The 20,043-nt window shown below is 43.2% G+C and overlaps 2 protein-coding genes and 2 long non-coding RNA genes across 4 annotated transcripts; 2 read left to right on the top strand and 2 right to left on the bottom strand.

The window, feature by feature from the left end:
* Positions 1-2,358: 2,358 nt before the first annotated feature.
* LOC147956658 (uncharacterized) lies at positions 2,359-2,796 on the bottom strand. Its single transcript, XM_087537859.1, has one exon. The coding sequence runs from the start codon at positions 2,794-2,796 to the stop codon at positions 2,359-2,361; it is 438 nt and encodes a 145-aa protein (XP_087393985.1).
* A 4,142-nt stretch (positions 2,797-6,938) lies between these two features.
* On the top strand, positions 6,939-7,365 carry LOC147956657 (uncharacterized). The gene is made up of 2 exons (XR_015609838.1): positions 6,939-7,027; positions 7,118-7,365. It is a non-coding gene; the product is annotated as an uncharacterized LOC147956657 (long non-coding RNA).
* A 1,565-nt stretch (positions 7,366-8,930) lies between these two features.
* On the bottom strand, positions 8,931-10,384 carry LOC147956656 (uncharacterized). The gene is made up of 2 exons (XM_087537823.1): positions 9,265-10,384; positions 8,931-8,968 (listed from the first exon to the last, which is right to left on the bottom strand). Exons 1-2 carry the CDS (start codon positions 10,382-10,384, stop codon positions 8,931-8,933), a joined length of 1,158 nt encoding a protein of 385 aa, XP_087393949.1.
* Positions 10,385-18,947: 8,563 nt separating this feature from the next.
* On the top strand, positions 18,948-19,416 carry LOC147956655 (uncharacterized). Its single transcript, XR_015612422.1, has 2 exons — positions 18,948-19,078; positions 19,169-19,416. It is a non-coding gene; the product is annotated as an uncharacterized LOC147956655 (long non-coding RNA).
* The last annotated feature ends 627 nt before the right edge of the window (positions 19,417-20,043 follow it).

The raw sequence follows: 20,043 nt of genomic DNA, 5'->3' as shown, positions 1-20,043 counted from the left end.
TGCACCAGTTACCACACATCAAGAAGATTCAATCCACCACAAGCTACTGGACTAAAAACACTTCTACCTTGTTGAGAGAAAAAGCAAATACTTGCTGGTCGTTGGCAGCTCCTACTTAGTGCAGCACAGGAACACTTTAGAATTCAGACCTGTACAACACGACGACGGCAGCGGAGCAGCACAAAGGCAACATGTAGCGCAGCAGCAGGAGGATGCGGCCTGAAACGAGGAAAGTGGCAGCGAGGCGGCACAAAGGCAACGCCGCACAGCCGGAAGATGCGGCCCTGCACGACGACGGCGGCGACCTTGACGACGATGGCTGCCGCGCACAAAGGGGGCCAGCCGGCCACGACCACCACGAGCAGCAAGCGTAGCACAAATCAGATCAAATCTGAATCCGGGACCGATTGCTCTGGTGCCACGATGAAATCCTCAAGAAAGAACCGAATTTTGGTGTAAATCAACTAGGATTTGATAGTGGATTTGAGAGGAGTTTACACATCAGAACTGGAGCCCCTCCCTCCCGAGCTCTTGTCCGTTCCTTTCCTTATCTCTATCTTCCTCTTTACACTCTTGTCCTCCTGACATTTATAATTTACACTTTAGTACATAATCCTGCAAAATACAAATTTACACCTAAACTCAACACAAAGTACCCCCTCCGGAAAGAAATATAGTGGTCTAAACACTCTTATATTTCTTACGGATGGATTACTGTGCAATGTTCTGGATCAAGGTATAGTTTCGAAAGAATAAGAGAATAAGGTAAAGAAAAGAGAGTATATATACCTCATTGGAATGTAAAGCCCTACAAAGCCGACATACACATGTACTGGCGTAGGCATTCAATTTGATGCAACCAAAGCATTCAGCGCATTGGTTCAATCAACTAATCGATGTCTAATTGCTTTCACCAAATTCCAGTAAACACCTCCTCTTGAGAAGGCTCCCGTCAAGTTCGGGCAGTCTATGATAGTAAGTTGCTCGAGGGCCGGGAGCTGCTGCAGGAGTCCCTCCGGTAGTGTCTCTAACCTTGGGCACCGCCTCATTTCTAGCGTCTTGAGCACAGTGACGGCCCATTAAGAGTTTTGTTACGTCATCACACGCTAGAGACGGCCCATTAATTATTTGATCTACTTTTTCTTTCAATCAAGGAGATTTTAAGGTATGAAGTTTCTGAATATTGTAGGAAACATGAGCCATTTTCTAAATCTTCGACAGTTTTTTGAAAATTATGTACACTTGCAGAAAAACGTGAACAAAATTTGAATAGGAACATCTTTTAAAATTCACAAATATTTTTTTGAACACACCAACTTTTTTTAATACAAAAATGAACATTATTTGAATTTGTGAACATTTGTTCTAGAATGAGAACATGTGTTGAAAATTAATAACATTTTTCCAAAATGTGTATCTTTTAACATTATTTTGAAACATGGAAATTTCACTAATACAAGAATATTTTTAGAATTTGGAGCTTTTTTGAAATTTCCATTTTCATTTTACAAATATCGAACAATTTTGAAATAAAATAAAAGATTTTGAAAAAATAGGAAACCTTTTTCAAGTTACGAATATATTTCAAAATAGCAACAAAATTTTGGAATTCTGAACATTTTCTATATTTTTTAGTTTTTAACTTTTTCGAGAATTTTGAATTTATGAAATAAATTCTATAAGAAAAATAAACTTGGAAGTGATGAAAGAGATAGGGAAAGGAGAATAAAAATAGAAATAAAATACAGAAACAAAGAAAAATGGGCCAGCCCTTTATAGGTTGTCATGTGCGAAGCTCGGGCTATTTGTCGCCTGTGTGGAAAATAGAATTTTCAGAGCGGCATGGGCCAAAAAATAAGTGGGATGACTTCGCTGGGCCGTAGCTCGCGGCCCACGTACAAAATTCTGGAAAAGGCTTTTTTCTAGCAGACAAACGAATTAGAATTTAGTACCATCTCAAATAGAAAAAAATTCTTTTCGACGATGCATGAATAAAAAAATTGGCTACAAGCCAAATAAAAATTAAATTATCTCAAATACATTTAAAAAAAAAGATAAATCTATTGCTTGCCAACATGATCTCATATATCCTCAACAAAATCATTTTGCAGCTGCATGTGAGTTTTCCAATGAAGCATTTTATGATGAAATTGGGTGAACTGCGCAAACGTTACCGCTCCTCCTCCATGCTCAGACACAACATTCCCACCCTGAAACTAAAACCCTTGATCGTAGATACGTTCCGGCGCTCATCCTCTACGATTATATTGTGCATGATCACACAAGCAGTCATCACCTCCCACAACTTCTTGATACTCTAAGTTCTAGCAGGATACCGAACGATGCCCCATCGAGATTTCAGAACACCAAAGACACGCTCGACATCCTTCCTAGCAATCTCTTGCTCTTGAGAAAATCTTTTCCTTTTCTCTCCGACATGTTTGGGATTGTCTTCACAATAGTGGTCCATTGAGGAAAGATACTGTCACCTAGGTAGTATCCTTTGTCGTAGTTGTGGCCGTTGATGGTAACATTCACCGGGGGGCTGTTGCCTTCGGCAAGCCTTGAAAACACCGGCGAGCGTTGAAGCACGTTGATATCATTGTGCGAACCGGCCATGCCGAAGAAAGAGTGCCAAATCCAGAGCTCTTGTGAGGCCACGGCCTCAAGTATAATAGTGCAAGCCCTGACATGGCCCTTATACTGCCCTTGCCAAGCAGAAGGGCAATTATTCAACTCCCAATGCATGCAGTCTATGCCACCAAGCATCCTTGGGAAGCCCCTCCTTGCATTCATCGCAAACAAAGCGGGCTGTATCTTGAACTGTTGGCTCCCTCAAGTACTCAGGGCCAAACACAACAATCACAATCTAGCAGAACCTATACATGGACTCTAGGCATGTAGACTCCCTCATACGGACGTACTCATGAATGAGATCACCGGGCACTCCGTATGCAAGCATCCGGATGGCTGCAATGCATTTCTTATAAGGTGAGAAGCCAATCTTTCCAAGGCCGTCCTCTTTGCACACGAAATAGTTATACTATCCAACCACCCCCTCTCTATTATGATTGACAAGATGCCTAGCAATAAGAAAATCCCGCCGGAATTTCTGATGTTTGAATAGCGGGTTGGTTGTGTCAAAGTAGTCCTTCCAAAGAAGCAAATGACCGCTCTCTCGGTTGCGATTCAAAGCCGGAATGTGCCCTAGGATCGAGCCCGGAACAACGACCGCTGCCTATTAAGGTGGCCGGCGAAGAGAAGAGACGCGCGGGCATCGACGAAGAAGCTGGCCGACGAAGAGAAGAGACGCGCGCCTCCCTTGGACCAAGTGGCTGGCCTGGCGGCGTCCGACGAGCGTGACGGCATCAGGACATCGGGCGGTGTTGGACGAAGGAGCTAGCCGAGGCGGGAGAGGCAGCTTCCTACTCGCAGCGACGTCGGAGTGTGGGGTGGGAAGCTTTCGGGGCCCCGGCGGCGAGGTGGTGGTGCTGGCGACGTGGGAGGTGGCGGCGTTGGGGGAGGCGAGTTGGCACGGGCTGCTGGCAGAAGCATCGGAAAATGGACGGCGGAAGCAACGGGCAGGGCGGGCGAGGGTTTGCTGTCGATATGGGTGGAATAGGATGGCCAATGTGCCACCGACTAGCGGGCCTGGTGGAGGAGTAGGCGTGCGTCGCGCACATCCGCTTCGTGTCCGCGCCGAAGTAAATCAGGTTCAAAATTTGGCTGGGAACGGGTCGGCAGGAGAACGAAAAGCAGACATGCGTCCATTTGGGTCGGTGTGTTGGGTCGATTTTTCTGTCCGCGCCAATCCAAACAGACGCGTGGGGACGAAATGGGTCGGCGCGGTTGAGTTGCTCTTAGTTCCTTGAGGGCTGGAAGCTGCTACAGGAGTCCCTCCGGTAGTGTCTCTAACATGGGCATTCAGAGATATCTAGCTTCTTAAGCCGAGGAAATGATACAACTGCTACTTGTGCTGCCACCGCCTATGCAATCCCCTTAGCTTAGGCATCTTGTAAAGTATCACGGTCTCCAACTTAGGAAAGAATGTTGATGGAGAAATACTAGATTGCCCAATGTCAATGTCATCCTTACCAACACATATACTTGTCAAACTATGGAAATTTTCCAAACCCAAGTACCACTATTGCAAAAAGGCTTATAGGTGAGCCCCAATACATGGCGGGCACGGCAGGGCAGCCGCCGTAACTATTTTTGAAAGCAAGCAGTGGTGGGTAGCAAAATTAGCCCACTACAGCTACATGAGTAGCAGTGGCCAGCACGCATTCTTGTCCTCCATAGGTGAACCATTCCAAATCTTATCCCGTGAAAACACCGCAGCGGTGAGCGACATATGGCGCCCGCCACTGCACCTTCTATCAGTTGTGGCGGGCAAATCTCTCGCCCAGCCACAGCTAAATCACCGCAACTTTGGTTGGGGGGTCCCAGGAGGTCATTTTAGCAGTGGTGGCCTCCTACTACTGACAGCCACTACTTGTTGCCATACGTGTGGCTGTCTTTATACCCTGCCTGTTGGTGCAGTCGCTCCTTGCTGCCGCGTGCGCCCCTCATCATCGTGTCGCCCCTTGCCGCCGCGCGTGCCCCTCGTCGCCACCGCTATTCCTCGTTGCCGCGCCCCTCCTCGGGCTGGCGCGGGCGCGCATGGCCTCCTCCTCCAACACCGGAGGAGGCATCTCATCGCCGTCGCCACCGCCATCGCCGAGCTCCACCACCATGGCTAGCCATGCGGCCATGTCCGGCCCCTCCCCCTCCAAGCATTCCACCTCTTCGGTATGCATTGTGAGATTTGTGCCTAGTGTAAATATTAGTAGTTTAGAAATACATACCATTGTTTCTTAGTGTTATTTTGTATGATGGTCATATCTTTGTTTAGGGTAAATATATACTGCTCCCTCCGTTCCAAAATAGATGACTCAACTTTGTACTAAAGTTAGTATAAAGTTGAGTCATCTATTTTGGAATGGAGGGAGTAGTAGTTTAGAAATATTTGGTAAGTTTACGCGTAGGAACCCTTCTAGTGTGGTTGACTTGTAGTTGTATGTTATCACATGAGTGCCAATGTTTTGGCAAAACGTCGGTTCATTTCCATTTCGCCAAATTTCTGGCACTCATTATGTCCTCTTATTAGCAAAGGTCATGTCGAATTTCTCTTCATTTTTTAACTAGGATCCATTGTAGTATCGTTGGCTTATATTTACAGGTATCGACATGAGTGCCAATGTTTTGGTGAAACGTCGATTCATTTCTGTTTTGCCAAATTTCTAGCACTCGTTATGTCCTCTTGATAGCAAAGGTCATGTCGAAATTTTCTTTTAATTTTGAACTAGTATCCATTATAGTAATCGTTGGCTTATATTTGCAGGTATCGACATGAGTGCCAATGTTTTGGCGAAATGTCGATTCATCTCTGTTTCGCCGAATTTCTGGCACTCGTTATGTCCTCTTGTGAGCAAAGGTCATGTAGAATTTTTCTTTCATTTTTTAACAGGGATCCATTGTACTACCGTTGGCTTATATTGACAGGTATCGACATGAGTGCCAACGTTTTGGCGAAACGTCGATTCATTTCCGTTTCGTCGAATTTCTTGCACTCGTTATGTCATCTTTTTAGCAAAGGCCATGTCGGATTTTTCTTTCATTTTTTATGCATCATGACTCATAATTGCATACTAAATTTTAGCAAACCCAACAAATGCATTCCGGAGAACCATCTTCTATGGACCCCTTAGCTCAGCATCGTAAAAAGGGCAGAAAGCGAAAGAAGAAATCAGCCAATGAACCTACCACCAGTAAGGCACCAGGAGAAGATGTGGTGAATGTTTCTGTCAGTCGGTACTTTATGCAAATGTTTAAGCCCGGTGAATTGATGTTGCCACAATACAAGTTGAGTGCACTAAGCATTTAATTCAGCTTCTACACAAAGACTTAGTAGCTAGGTCAGGGAAGGGTGAGATGTATTACACCACCAATGTTATAGAGGGCCTTGGATTTGTCGACGAGTACCCTGCTGATTAAATATATCTTGGATTTGAGAGTGTGGTCAACGACAATATTTTCCATTCAGGCGAACATCATGCAGTGCACTAAAAAACTTGTTTGCTATCCCTTTATATACACCTGTTGGAGGTTCTATGAATGATTTAGCACCATATCTTACAGTGTTATTTTGAATTAGTATCACCATAGATTTATATCATATCTATTGGGAAATTATGGTTGAAAGCGAGAGAGGGAGAGGTAATTAAAGAGGCATGAGCCATGTTAACATGGTACTGTGTTTTCTTGTTATAAATTATCATGTGAATTGTAACAAATTATCTCTTCTCCAAGTCTTCCATTAAATCTATCTCAATTACTATTTTCCACACGATTACGAGGGTCTTATGCTGACTTCATCTATCTCAAGTTTTGTAGATTGAGTCTCTCAGGCTGTAAGGGTAGAATGTGTGTGCGTGTATTCATAGGAGTGAGTTTCTCTGCGTGTACATGAGTGTCTATATTTGTACTACTTTTCCAAAAAATATCTCAATTAATCACATGATTAATTAGTTTTTTCTACTTTAGTTCATAGAAATATGTTTCAAATCTTCAATAATTAGTGCCATGACTGGATGTGAATAACATTAGGAAGTAATGAATCTCTTGATTACCCAAATATATTCCTTTGTTTGCTCTCATACGCATAATCAAAATGTATTCTCAGTCTTTAGAACAAATGCCAAGTCCTATATAATGAAGTCAAGGAAATATTCTTCATATCATCAACAAATAATGTAATGGTTAGATATGAATGAACATTACAAAGTAATAAATCTCTCTCTATTACATAAATAGCATGACAAAAAACAACCCATATCTCTAAAGAAGCACGACAAAAAACAACCTTTCAAGTCCTATAAATACATGTCAAGATAAAACCAACATCCATTCAAAGTTCTCACCATGGCTTGCAAGACCCGCATCGTTGTCGTGGCCGTCTTGATACTTGCACTCTTCATTTCTTGTGGTAATGACATGCTTCAAGATATGTTTGATCATAGAATTTTGTTGTTCTGATAACATGCAATAACACTTTTGTTTTACTCTATTTTCATAGACACAGTTCAAGCTAAGAAGTGTCGAAATTACCCTAGCACGCTTGCATGCAGTGATGCTAACATTTGCATTCAGGCGTGTCGTCTCGGCGGTGCTAATCATGGCGGCAACTGTGATGTTCAAGCTAGTGGGGGTGTGTGCGTGTGTGTGGATTGTTGTACTCTTTTTTGTACTTAATGACCTTATTTCCTGAGAACGGGTCGGTTTTCTCATAAATAAAGTGCATGCATGTATGCATCACGTTTTTCATAGAGCAGTGTCTATTTGGTAGGTAGCTGCTTTTCTTAGATAGAAAACATAGTTCAACTTTGATTCTATGACAATGATCAAACTAAGCCAATAGACACCCACAATGTAAGTACCGATACAAGTTATTGAGGGAAATGTCCTATTGGGAACCTATATGTCCCTTGCTATAGTGACGCCGAAGCAAAACCGGGCTGTTGGTTGGGTGATTTTCCGTTCCTTCATTCTTCTTCAATTATTGGTGTGTAAGCTGGTTAACTTAGCCCCCTACATACAACATTCCCCGCTACATCAACATAGATAGGAAGCTTCCTGGTGTTGTCATCTATCTCGGTCCTCTCCTAGTATTTCTCCTCCCCTAATCGATCTCTCTCACATAGTCCATCTCCTACTCTTAGTTGTATGTGTGCCTCATCTCCTTCAACTATTTGTTTGTGAGCGGGTCCAGTTTAGCCACCCCGCATATGCCATCCCCTGCTACAGTTGTTTTCTCCCCCTCGGTTTCATCTTCTGAGCGTATGATTTCCCTGATAGGTATTATTACAGTTCCCCTATCATTGCTCTCTCCTATGATATTCTCCCCCTTGCTACCTGTATCATTATCATTCCCTTTTAAGGAATAGAATGGTTCTTTTTCGTGAAAGGTAACATCCATACTCACAAAGAATTTCCTTTCAGTAGGCGACCAACACCGATATCCCTTTTTTGTGGGAGAATAGCCCACAAAGATACATTTGATGGCTCTTGGATCAAGTTTTCCTGCTGAACTCCTGTAATCATGAACAAAACAGGTACATCCAAATATTTTTGGTGGCACAATAAATGAGTTAGAGCCCTGCAAACATTTAATAGGAGTCTTATGGCCCAAAACTCTAGAAGGCATACGGTTTATTAGATAGGCAGCAGTTTTGACCGCTTCTCCGCAAAGGAATTTTGGCACATTCATCGTGAACATGAGAGCTCCAGCAACTTCCAGTAGATGTCTATTCTTTCTCTCTGCCACACCATTTTGTTCTGCAGTATTCACGCGAGTTGTTTGATGTATAATACCATAAGAAGACAAGAAATTACTAAATTTACCATTGATATATTCGGTACCATTATCGGAGCGTAATATTTTCACATTCATGCCAAACTGGTTACGCACCATATTAAAAAAATCTTTGAATGCAGGAAGAACTTCAGATTTATGTTTCAGGAGGTACAGCCATGTGCACCTACTAAAACCATCAATGAAGGTCACATAATATCTATCCCCTGTGAGGGCAGTTACAACCGATGGACCCCATACATTCGAATGCACCACATCAAACGGTATCTTACTTCTCTCATTACTACTAGGATAATTGGTTCTAGTGTGTTTAGCCAGTTCACACACATCACACAAAAGCTTCTCCTTACAATAATTTTTAACTTGAGATGGAAACATGCGACTAAGGGCTTGGAATGACAGATGCCCTAGTCTATAATGCATTAGTAGAAATTCATCAATGGTCAAGCTATTCATCATACTGAGGGCATATGGAGATGGAGACGGGCCATTGGTAAGGTAGTAGAGGCCATCGTGCTCAATCCCAGTCCCAAGATTTCTTCTTGTCTTCGGATCCTGAAATGTACATGAGTGAGGGTCGAAGGATGCCTTGCAATTACGTGACTTTGTAAGTGAACTAACTGACAAGAGGTCCACTAGAAAATTAGGGACATGCAAGACTGGGCTTAAGGATAGAGATGGAGTACAATTATTGTTCCCATAACCCATTATCGGAGCTAAGGATCCATCAGCTATGCGTACCCTATCCCTTCCAGAGCAAGGGGTATATGATGAAAAGTTCTTAGATGATCCTGTCATGTGATTTGTGGCCCCTGAATCAATTATCCAAGATGTTAAAAAATTCTTCATACCTTTCCCAGAATGAGCATCAGATGTTGTTTCAGCAGGGCCTTGTGAAATATTCGCCATAAGTTTGCTTTTAAATTCTTGAAGTGCCTGGGCTGCTACCGCAGACCGCTCTCCCCCAAATAAAGTAAGATGAGCTCGATCTGGCCTTCTTGCATTACTACCACCACTGGTGAATCTGTTAAATTGTTTCGATTGCCATCCAGGAGGGTAACCAACTATATCAAAACAACTCTTCTTCAAATGGCCTGGTTTTTTACAGTGGTCACACACCATCTTAGGCTTCCTTGTGTAGTCAAATCTAGTAGCATTTGCTTGCTCATTTCTTGAAGTACCAGGAGACTGAATTTGCTTAACCGAAGATAGTGCAGCTCTACCATCAACATTTGTTTGTGAAGTTGTGATCTGATTGGCCAGCCATGTTTCTTCCTCCAGTATACTAGAGATGGCCTGATCCAATGTAGGCCAATCTAGTGTGGCTTGTATGAGCTGGGAACGGAGATTGAACTCTGAGTCCAGACCATCAAGAACAGTCTGAACCAACAATGGCTCAAACCACTCTCGAAGGAGGGGTACGTCCCTGGGATCATGTGCCTTAAATGGTCTAAAATACTCCAGGTCTCTATAGAGTTTCTTGATTTCTCCCGCAAATTCGGTCACTGTCTTCTGCTCTTGCTTGATCTTCCTTAATTCATGGAAAATCCTACTGACTTGCATCTTGTTCGATTTCCCTGAGAACTGTTTCTCAATGCTCGTCCACACCTCAGATGCAGACTGAAACCCTTCAACCTGTTCCCTCACGGTCTTCTCCATCGACCCCAACAGCCATGCCATAACTCGCTTTTGATTCTGATCCCACTGCTCTTGTGTGACATCTGTTGGCTTTTTCTCATCTTCCTTCAAAAATTTCTGAAGTCCGTGTGACTCTAGAATCAAAGTAGCATTCCGAGACCAGCTAAAAAAATCACCCGGGCCAGTTAACTTGACAGGATTGGGTTCCAGGGTCTTCAAAATTTCAGAAGTACTGCTTGTTTTTGTTTGTGCCTGCTCCATCAGCTGTGAAATCATACGCTGCATACTTTCACACAATTTCTCAATACTAGAATCCCTACTGGTATCTCCCATGACCACTGAACAATTGGTGTATTCCTGAAAAAACTGAACAGCTACAACACTTGGCACACAGTTCAATTCTCTCTACACCAGTTACCACACATCAAGAAGATTCAATCCACCACAAGCTGCTGGACTAAAAACACTTCTACCTTGTTGAGAGAAAAAGCAAATACTGGCTGGTCGTTGGCAGCTCCTACTTAGTGCAGCACAGGAACACTTCAGAATTCAGACCTGTACAGCACGACGACGGCAGCAGAGCAGCACAAAGGCAACGTGTAGCGCAGCAGCAGGAGGATGCGGCCTGAAACGAGGACAGTGGCAGCGAGGCGGCACAAAGGCAACGCCGCACAGCCGGAAGATGCGGCCCCGCACGACGACGGCGGCGACCTTGATGACGATGGCTGCCGCGCACAAAGGGGGCCAGTCGGCCACGACCACCACGAGCAGCAAGCGTAGCACAAATCAGATCAAATCTGAATCCAGGACCGATTGCTCTGGTGCCACGATGAAATCCTCGAGAAAAAACCGAATTTTGGTTTAAATCAACTAGGATTTGATAGTGGATTTGAGAGGAGTTTACACATCAGAACTGGAGCCCCTCCCTCCCGAGCTCTTGTCCGTTCCTTTCCTTATCTCTACCTTCCTCTTTACACTCTTGTCCTCCTGAAATTTATAATTTTCACTTTAGTACATAATCCTGCCAAATACAAATTTACACCTAAACTCAACACAAAGTACCCCCTCCGGAAAGAAATATAGTGGTTCTAACACTCTTATATTTCTTACGGATGGATTACTGTGCAATGTTCTGGATCAAGGTATAATTTCGAAAGAATAAGAGAATAAGGTAAAGAAAAGAGAGTATATATACCTCATTGGAATGTAAAGCCCTACAAAGCCGACATACACATGTACTGGCGTAGGCATTCAATTTGATGCAACCAAAGCATTCAGCGCACTGGTTCAATCAACTAATCGATGTCTAATTGCTTTCACCAAATTCCAGTAAACACCTCCTCTTGAGAAGGCTCCCGTCAAGTTCGGGCAGTCTATGATAGTAAGTTGCTCGAGGGCCGGGAGCTGCTGCAGGAGTCCCTCCGGTAGTGTCTCTAACCTTGGGCACCGCCTCATTTCTAGCGTCTTGAGCACAGTGACTCTATACATTCTATCTGGAAACGTCGTGAGGGTAGCACAGTCCATCACAATGATTTCTCTCAATTTTGTGATTGTACAGTCGTGGTTGCTCTGCAGTGTTTCCAGGTGGGCATAACTCTTTCAAGGATAGCCTTCACTGAACCTACTTTTAAAACACCTTTAACTGTCAACAGATTTAAAACACCTTCACTCACGTCTCACAGGGCAACAAGAACAGAGGAATAAACTAAACAACAAGACTCGCTATGTTCCAGACAACTAATGCACTTACCTCGACCGGACCATCTGGGCCATCCACCAACTGAGCCCTGATGTGCTTCAATTCTTCAGAACGCCTTTCTTCATTGAAGCTTTCGCAAGTAATTCCGGTCCATAAAGAAAGCTTCAACTTCGACATCTTTGGCAGAGGCCATTTACTCACGCAAATGTTGTATTTACAAAAATCTCATCTTCTGTTCGATAAGAACCTACAATAGACTTGACTGGACTTGACTGGGAACACCAACATACTTGTCAGCTATTTGGTGAGCTAAAGGATATCTTAATACAGTGACTCGTTGTGCATGAAACTATGAAGAAAAAGGAATAGGAGAGCCGAGCAGCTCCTCCTACTATGTTTTTGCTGGACCCACCACTAGCTGCATGCAACGCAAAGCATGCTGTGTTTCCTTTAGATTGAGTAGTATACATTGACTTTCGTCATTTCAGTCCATACAGATAAAGCTATGGCAATCATTTGGTAGGAAAATCTAATCTATGCATGCCAGAACCTAACAGTTGAACAATCTTTAGATATATCATATATACATACAAGTGTTAGCTTCTGAGTTTCGACATCAAGTCTAGGTGGGGTGTACTCAACATTAAATATAACTAGCACATATGTCCGTGCATTGCAACGAGAGAAAAATTAGTGAGTATTATATGTGCAAGCAAAATCCTGTGCGCACGTGAAAAAGGAACATTTAACTTCTCGGTTTCGCCAGATATGAAGTAATCAATCCGCTATTCTTCCGTTCATTGATCGTGGGCATTTAAGAGTTTTGTTACGTCACCACACGCTAGAGACGGCCCATTAATTATTTGATCTACTTTTTCTTTCAATCAAGGAGATTTTAAGGTATGAAGTTTGTGAATATTGTAGGAAACATGAGCCATTTTCTAAATCCTCGACAGTTTTTTGGAAATTATGTACACTTGCAGAAAAACGTGAACAAAATTTGAATAGGAACATCTTTTAAAATTCACAAATATTTTTTTGAACACACCAACTTTTTTTAATACAAAAATGAACATTATTTGAATTTGTGAACATTTGTTCTAGAATGAGAACATGTGTTGAAAATTAATAACATTTTTCCAAAATGTGTATCTTTTAACATTATTTTGAAACGTGGAAATTTCACTAATACAAGAATATTTTTAGAATTTGGAGCTTTTTTGAAATTTCCATTTTCATTTTACAAATATCGAACAATTTTGAAATAAAATAAAAGATTTTGAAAAAATAGGAAACCTTTTTCAAGTTACGAATATATTTCAAAATAGCAACAAAATTTTGGAATTCTGAACATTTTCTATATTTTTTAGTTTTTAACTTTTTCGAGAATTTTGAATTTATGAAATAAATTCTATAAGAAAAATAAACTTGGAAGTGATGAAAGAGATAGGGAAAGGAGAATAAAAATAGAAATAAAATACAGAAACAAAGAAAAATGGGCCAGCCCTTTATAGGTTGTCATGTGCGAAGCTCGGGCTATTTGTCGCCTGTGTGGAAAATAGAATTTTCAGAGCTGCATGGGCCAAAAAATAAGTGGGATGACTTCGCTGGGCCGTAGCTCGCGGCCCACGTACAAAATTCTGGAAAAGGCTTTTTTCTAGCAGACAAACGAATTAGAATTTAGTACCATCTCAAATAGAAAAAAAATTCTTTTCGACGATGCATGAATAAAAAAATTGGCGAAATGCATCTTATTTTATTAGTAGATATAGATTAACGGACTAAACAAATGCATCAATCTTGGAATGCTTGAATAATCCCCCAACGCCGGCATCCTAATCAAAGGCAAGCGAACCATTTAGCAGTTGGGTCCTTGGAAGTCCATCAGCCAAATTCTTTTAGTCAGGACCAACTGATCTCTTCCGAATTGCTTCAACCAAATTACAAGTTGTCGCAGGATCCTATATTTAGAGCAACTCTAACGCGCCGATACAAATGGACGATGATTTTTTCCGTATTTTTGTCCGTTTGATCGGCCGCTCGCTCGGCGTACGCCTTATTTATGATTTGGGTCGGTAGTGCGTCCGACGCGCCGACCCATATTTACCGACATGGTCGGCTGACTGCTGTTTTTCTACAAATATGCACACATTTTGCATAGTTTCTTAACCAAACAAAAATAGCATAGTTTTGCAACCAAATAAATTTAGCATAGTTTACAAGCCAAATAAAAATTAAATTATCTCAAATACATTTTAAAAAAAGATAAATCTATTGGTTGCCAACATGATCTCATATATCCTCAACAAAATCATTTTGCAGCTGCATGTGAGTTTTCCAATCAAGCATTTTATGATGAAATTGGGTGAACTGCGCAAACGTTACCGCTCCTCCTCCATGCTCAGACACAACATTCCCACCCTGAAACTAAAACCCTTGATCGTAGATACGTTCCGGCGCTCATCCTCTACGATTATATTGTGCATGATCACACAAGCAGTCATCACCTCCCACAACTTCTTGATACTCTAAGTTCTAGTACCGAACGATGCCCCATCGAGATTTCAGAACACCAAAGACACGCTCGACATCCTTCCTAGCACTCTCTTGCTCTTGAGCAAATCTTTTCCTTTTCTCTCCGACATGTTTGGGATTGTCTTCACAATAGTGGTCCACTGAGGAAAGATACTGTCACCTAGGTAGTATCCTTTGTTGTAGTTGTGGCCGTTGATGGTAACATTCACCGGGGGGGCTGTTGCCTTCGGCAAGCCTTGAAAACACCGGCGAGCGTTGAAGCACGTTGATATCATTGTGCGAACCGGCCATGCCGAACAAAGAGTGCCAAATCCAGAGCTCTTGTGAGGCCACGGCCTCAAGTATAATAGTGCAAGCCCTGACATGGCCCTTATACTGCCCTTGCCAACAGAAGGGCAATTCTTCAACTCCCAATGCATGCAGTCTATGCCGCCAAGCATCCCCGGGAAGCCCCTCCTTGCATTCATCGCAAACAAAGCGGGCTATATCTTGAACTGTTGGCTCCCTCAAGTACTCAGGGCCAAACACAACAATCACAATCTAGCAAAACCTATACATGGACTCTAGGCATGTAGACTCCCTCATACGGACGTACTCATGAATGAGATCACCGGGCACTCCGTATGCAAGCATCCGGATGGCTGCAATGCATTTCTTATAAGGTGAGAAGCCAATCTTTCCAAGGCCGTCCTCTTTGCACACGAAATAGTTATACTATCCGACCACCCCCTCTCTATTATGATTGACAAGATGCCTAGCAATAAGAAAATCCCGCCGGAATTTCTGATGTTTGAATAGCGGGTTGGTTGTGTCAAAGTAGTCCTTCCAAAGAAGCAAATGACCGCTCTCTTGGTTGCGATTCAAAGCCGGAATGTGCCCTAGGATCGAGCCCGGAACAACGACCGCTGCCTATTAAGGTGGCCGGCGAAGAGAAGGGACGCGCGGGCATCGACGAAGAAGCTAGCCGACGAAGAGAAGAGACGCGCGCCTCCCTTGGACCAAGTGGCTGGCCTGGCGGTGTCCGACGAGCGTGACGGCATCAGGACATCGGGCGGTGTTGGACGAAGGAGCTAGCCGAGGCGGGAGAGGCAGCTTCCTGCTCGCGGCGACATCGGAGTGTGGGGTGGGAAGCTTTTGGGGCCCCGGCGGCGAGGTGGTGGTGCTGGCGACATGGGAGGTGGCGGCGTTGGGGGAGGCGAGTTGGCACGGGCTGCTGGCAGAAGCATCGGAAAATGGACAGCGGAAGCAACGGGCAGGGCGGGCGAGGGTTTGCTGTCGATATGGGTGGAAGAGGATGGCCAATGTGCCACTGACTAGCGGTCCTGGTGGAGGAGTAGGCGTGCGTCGCGCACATCCGCTTCGTGTCCGCGCCGAAGTAAATCAGGCTCAAAATTTGGCTGGGAACGGGTCGGCAGGCGAACGAAAAGTGGACATGCGTCCATTTGGGTCGGTGTGTTGGGTCGATTTTTCTGTCCGCGCCAATCCAAACAGACGCGTGGGGACGAAATGGGTCGGCGCGGTTGAGTTGCTCTTAGTTCCTTGAGGGCTGGAAGCTGCTACAGGAGTCCCTCCGGTAGTGTCTCTAACATGGGCATTCAGAGATATCTAGCTTCTTAAGCCGAGGAAATGATACAACTGCTACTTGTGCTGCCACCGCCTATGCAATCCCCTTAGCTTAGGCATCTTGTAAAGTATCACGGTCTCCAACTTAGGAAAGAATGTTGATGGAGAAATACTAGATTGCCCAATGTCAATGTCATCCTTACCAACACATATACTTGTCAAACTATGGAAATTTTCCAAACCCAAGTACCACTATTGCGAAAAGGCTTATAGGTGAGCCCCAATACATGGCGGGCACGGCAGGGCAGCCGCCGTAACTATTTTTGAAAGCAAGCAGTGGTGGGTAGCAAAATTAGCCCACTACAGCTACATGAGTAGCAGTGGCCAGCACGCATTCTTGTCCGCCATAGGTGAACCATTCCAAATCTTATCCCGTGAAAACACCGCAGCGGTGAGCGACATATGGCGCCCGCCACTGCACCTTCTATCAGTTGTGGCGGGCAAATCTCTCGCCCAGCCACAGCTAAATTACCACAACTTTGGTTGGGGGGTCCCAGGAGGTCATTTTAGCAGTGGTGGCCTCCTACTACTGACAGCCACTACTTGTTGCCATACGTGTGGCGGGCTTTATACCCTGCCTGTCAGTGCAGTCGCTCCTTGCTGCCGCGTGCGCCCCTCATCATCGTGTCGCCCCTTGCCGCCGCGCGCGCCCCCCGTCGCCGCCGCTATTCCTCGTTGCCGCGCCCCTCCTCGGGCTGGCGCGGGCGCGCATGGCCTCCTCCTCCAACACCCGAGGAGGCATCTCATCGCCGTCGCCACCGCCATCGCCGAGCTCCACCACCATGGCTAGCCGTGCGGCCATGTCCGGCCCCTCCCCCTCCAAGCATTCCACCTCTTTGGTATGCATTGTGAGATTTGTGCCTAGTGTAAATATTAGTAGTTTAGAAATACATACCATTGTTTCTTAGTGTTATTTTGTATGATGGTCATATCTTTGTTTAGGGTAAATATATACTGCTCCCTCCGTTCTAAAATAGATGACTCAACTTTGTACTAAAGTTAGAATAAAGTTGAGTCATCTATTTTGGAATGGAGGGAGTAGTAGTTCAGAAATATTTGGTAAGTTTACGCGTAAGAACCCTTCTAGTGTGGTTGACTTATAGTTGTATGTTATCACATGAGTGCCAATGTTTTGGCAAAACGTCGATTCATTTCCATTTCACCAAATTTCTGGCACTCATTATGTCCTCTTATTAGCAAAGGTCATGTCGAATTTCTCTTCATTTTTTAACTAGGATCCATTGTAGTATCGTTGGCTTATATTTACAGGTATCGACATGAGTGCCAATGTTTTGGTGAAACGTCGATTCATTTCTGTTTTGCCAAATTTCTAGCACTCGTTATGTCCTCTTGATAGCAAAGGTCATGTCGAAATTTTCTTTTAATTTTGAACTAGTATCCATTATAGTAATCGTTGGCTTATATTTGCAGGTATCGACATGAGTGCCAATGTTTTGGCGAAATGTCGATTCATCTCTGTTTCGCCGAATTTCTGGTACTCGTTATGTCCTCTTGTGAGCAAAGGTCATGTCGAATTTTTCTTTCATTTTTTAACAGGGATCCATTGTACTACCGTTGGCTTATATTGACAGGTATCGACATGAGTGCCAATGTTTTGGCGAAACGTCGATTCATTTCCGTTTCGTCGAATTTCTTGCACTCGTTATGTCATCTTTTTAGCAAAGGCCATGTCGGATTTTTCTTTCATTTTTTATGCATCATGACTCATAATTGCACACTAAATTTTAGCAAACCCAACAAATGCATTCCGGAGAACCATCTTCTATGGACCCCTTAGCTCAGCATCGTAAAAAGGGCAGAAAGCGAAAGAAGAAATCAGCCAATGAACCTATCACCAGTAAGGCACCAGGAGAAGATGTGGTGAATGTTTCTGTCAGTCGATACTTTATGCAAATGTTTAAGCCCGGTGAATTGATGTTGCCACAATACAAGTTAAGTGCACTAAGCATTTAATTCAGCTTCTACACAAAGACTTAGTAGCTAGGTCAGGGAAGGGTGAGATGTATTACACCGCCAATGTTATAGAGGTCCTTGGATTTGTCGACGAGTACCCTGCTGATTAAATATATCTTGGATTTGAGAGTGTGGTCTACGACAATATTTTCCCTTCAGGCGAACATCATCCAGTGCACCGAAAAACTTGTTTGCTATCCCTTTATATACACCTGTTGGAGGTTCGATGAATGATTTAGCACCATATCTTACAGTGTTATTTTGAATCAGTATCACCATAGATTTATATCATATCTATTGGGAAATTATGGTTGAAAGCGAGAGAGCGAGAGGTAATTAAAGAGGCATGAGCCATGTTAACATGGTACTGTGTTTCCTTGTTATAAATTATCATGTGAATTGTAACAAACTATCTCTTCTCCAAGTCTTCCATTAAATCTATCTCAATTACTATTTTCCACACGATTACGAGGGTCTTATGCTGACTTCATCTATCTCAAGTTTTGTAGATTGAGTCTCTCAGACTGTAAGGGTAGAATGTGTGTGCGTGTATTCATAGGAGTGAGTTTCTCTGCGTGTACATGAGTGTCTATATTTGTACTACTTTTCCAGAAAATATCTCAATTAATCACATGATTAATTAGTTTTTTCTACTTTAGTTCATAGAAATATGTTTCAAATCTTCAATAATTAGTGCCATGACTGGATGTGAATAACATTAGAAAGTAATGAATCTCTTGATTACCCCAATATATTCCTTTGTTTGCTCTCATACGCATAATCAAAATGTATTCTCAATCTTTAGAACAAATGCTAAGTCCTATATAATGAAGTCAAGGAAATATTCTTCATATCGTCAACAAATAATGTAATGGCTAGATATGAATGAACATTACAAAGTAATAAATCTCTCTCTATTACATAAATATCATTTGTCCTCTCTGGTATGGCACGCATCATTAAATTTTGTTCTCAATCTTCAACAACTAATGTTCGCAATCCCCATCACATATCTATAAAGAAGCATGACAAAAAACAACCCATATCTCTAAAGAAGCACGACAAAAAACAACCTTTCAAGTCCTATAAATACATGTCAAGATAAAACCAACATCCATTCAAAGTGCTCACCATGGCTTGCAAGACCCGCATCGTTGTCGTGGCCGTCTTGATACTTGCACTCTTCATTTCTTGTGGTAATGACATGCTTCAAGATATGTTTGATCATAGAATTTTGTTGTTCTGATAACATGCAATAACACTATTGTTTTACTCTATTTTCATAGACATAGTTCAAGCTAAGAAGTGTCGAAATTACCCTAGCACGCTTGCATGCAGTGATGCTAACATTTGCATTCAGGCGTGTCGTCTCGGCGGTGCTAATCATGGCGGCTACTATGATGTTCAAGCTAGTGGGGGTGTGTGCATGTGTGTGGATTGTTGTACTCTTTTTTGTACTTAATGACCTTATTTCCTGAGAACGGGTCGGTTTTCTCATAAATAAAGTGCATGCATGTATGCATCACGTTTTTCATAGAGCAGTGTCTATTTGGTAGGTAGCTGCTTTTCTTAGATAGCAAACATAGTTCAACTTTGATTCTATGACAATGATCAAACTAAGACAATAGACACCCACAACGTAAGTACCGATACAAGTTATTGAGGGAAATGTCCTATTGGGAACCCATATGTCCCTTGCTATAGTGACGCCGAAGCAAAACCGGGCTGTTGGTTGGGTGATGTTCCGTTCCTTCATTCTTCTCCAATTATTGGTGTGTAAGCTGGTTAACTTAGCCCCCTACATACAACATTACCCGCTACATCAACATAGATAGGAAGCTTCCTGGTGTTGTCATCTATCTCGGTCCTCTCGTAGTATTTCTCCTCCCCCAATCGATCTCTCTCACATAGTCCATCTCCTACTCTTAGTTGTATGTGTGCCTCATCTCCTTCAACTATTTGTTTGTGAGCGGATCCACTTTAGCCACCTCGCATATGCCATTCCCTGCTACAGTGATATAGGGATATGAAGCTTCCTGGTGATGTTGTCATTCTTGATGTTGTACAAATATATTTCTTCCCACTCTATCACATAGGCCATATCATCCTCCCCGCTGTATGTGCACCTCATCTCCTCTGCCCCCTAGTCTTTCGTCCTCTC

The sequence above is a fragment of the Triticum urartu genome, chromosome 7A (assembly GCF_056163025.1).
Source record: "Triticum urartu cultivar PI428250 chromosome 7A, HENAU_Tu73, whole genome shotgun sequence".
Lineage (NCBI taxonomy): Eukaryota > Viridiplantae > Streptophyta > Magnoliopsida > Poales > Poaceae > Triticum > Triticum urartu.
The sequence above is the reverse complement of the archived record's forward strand: the minus strand, read 5'-3'. Positions and strand labels throughout refer to the sequence as shown.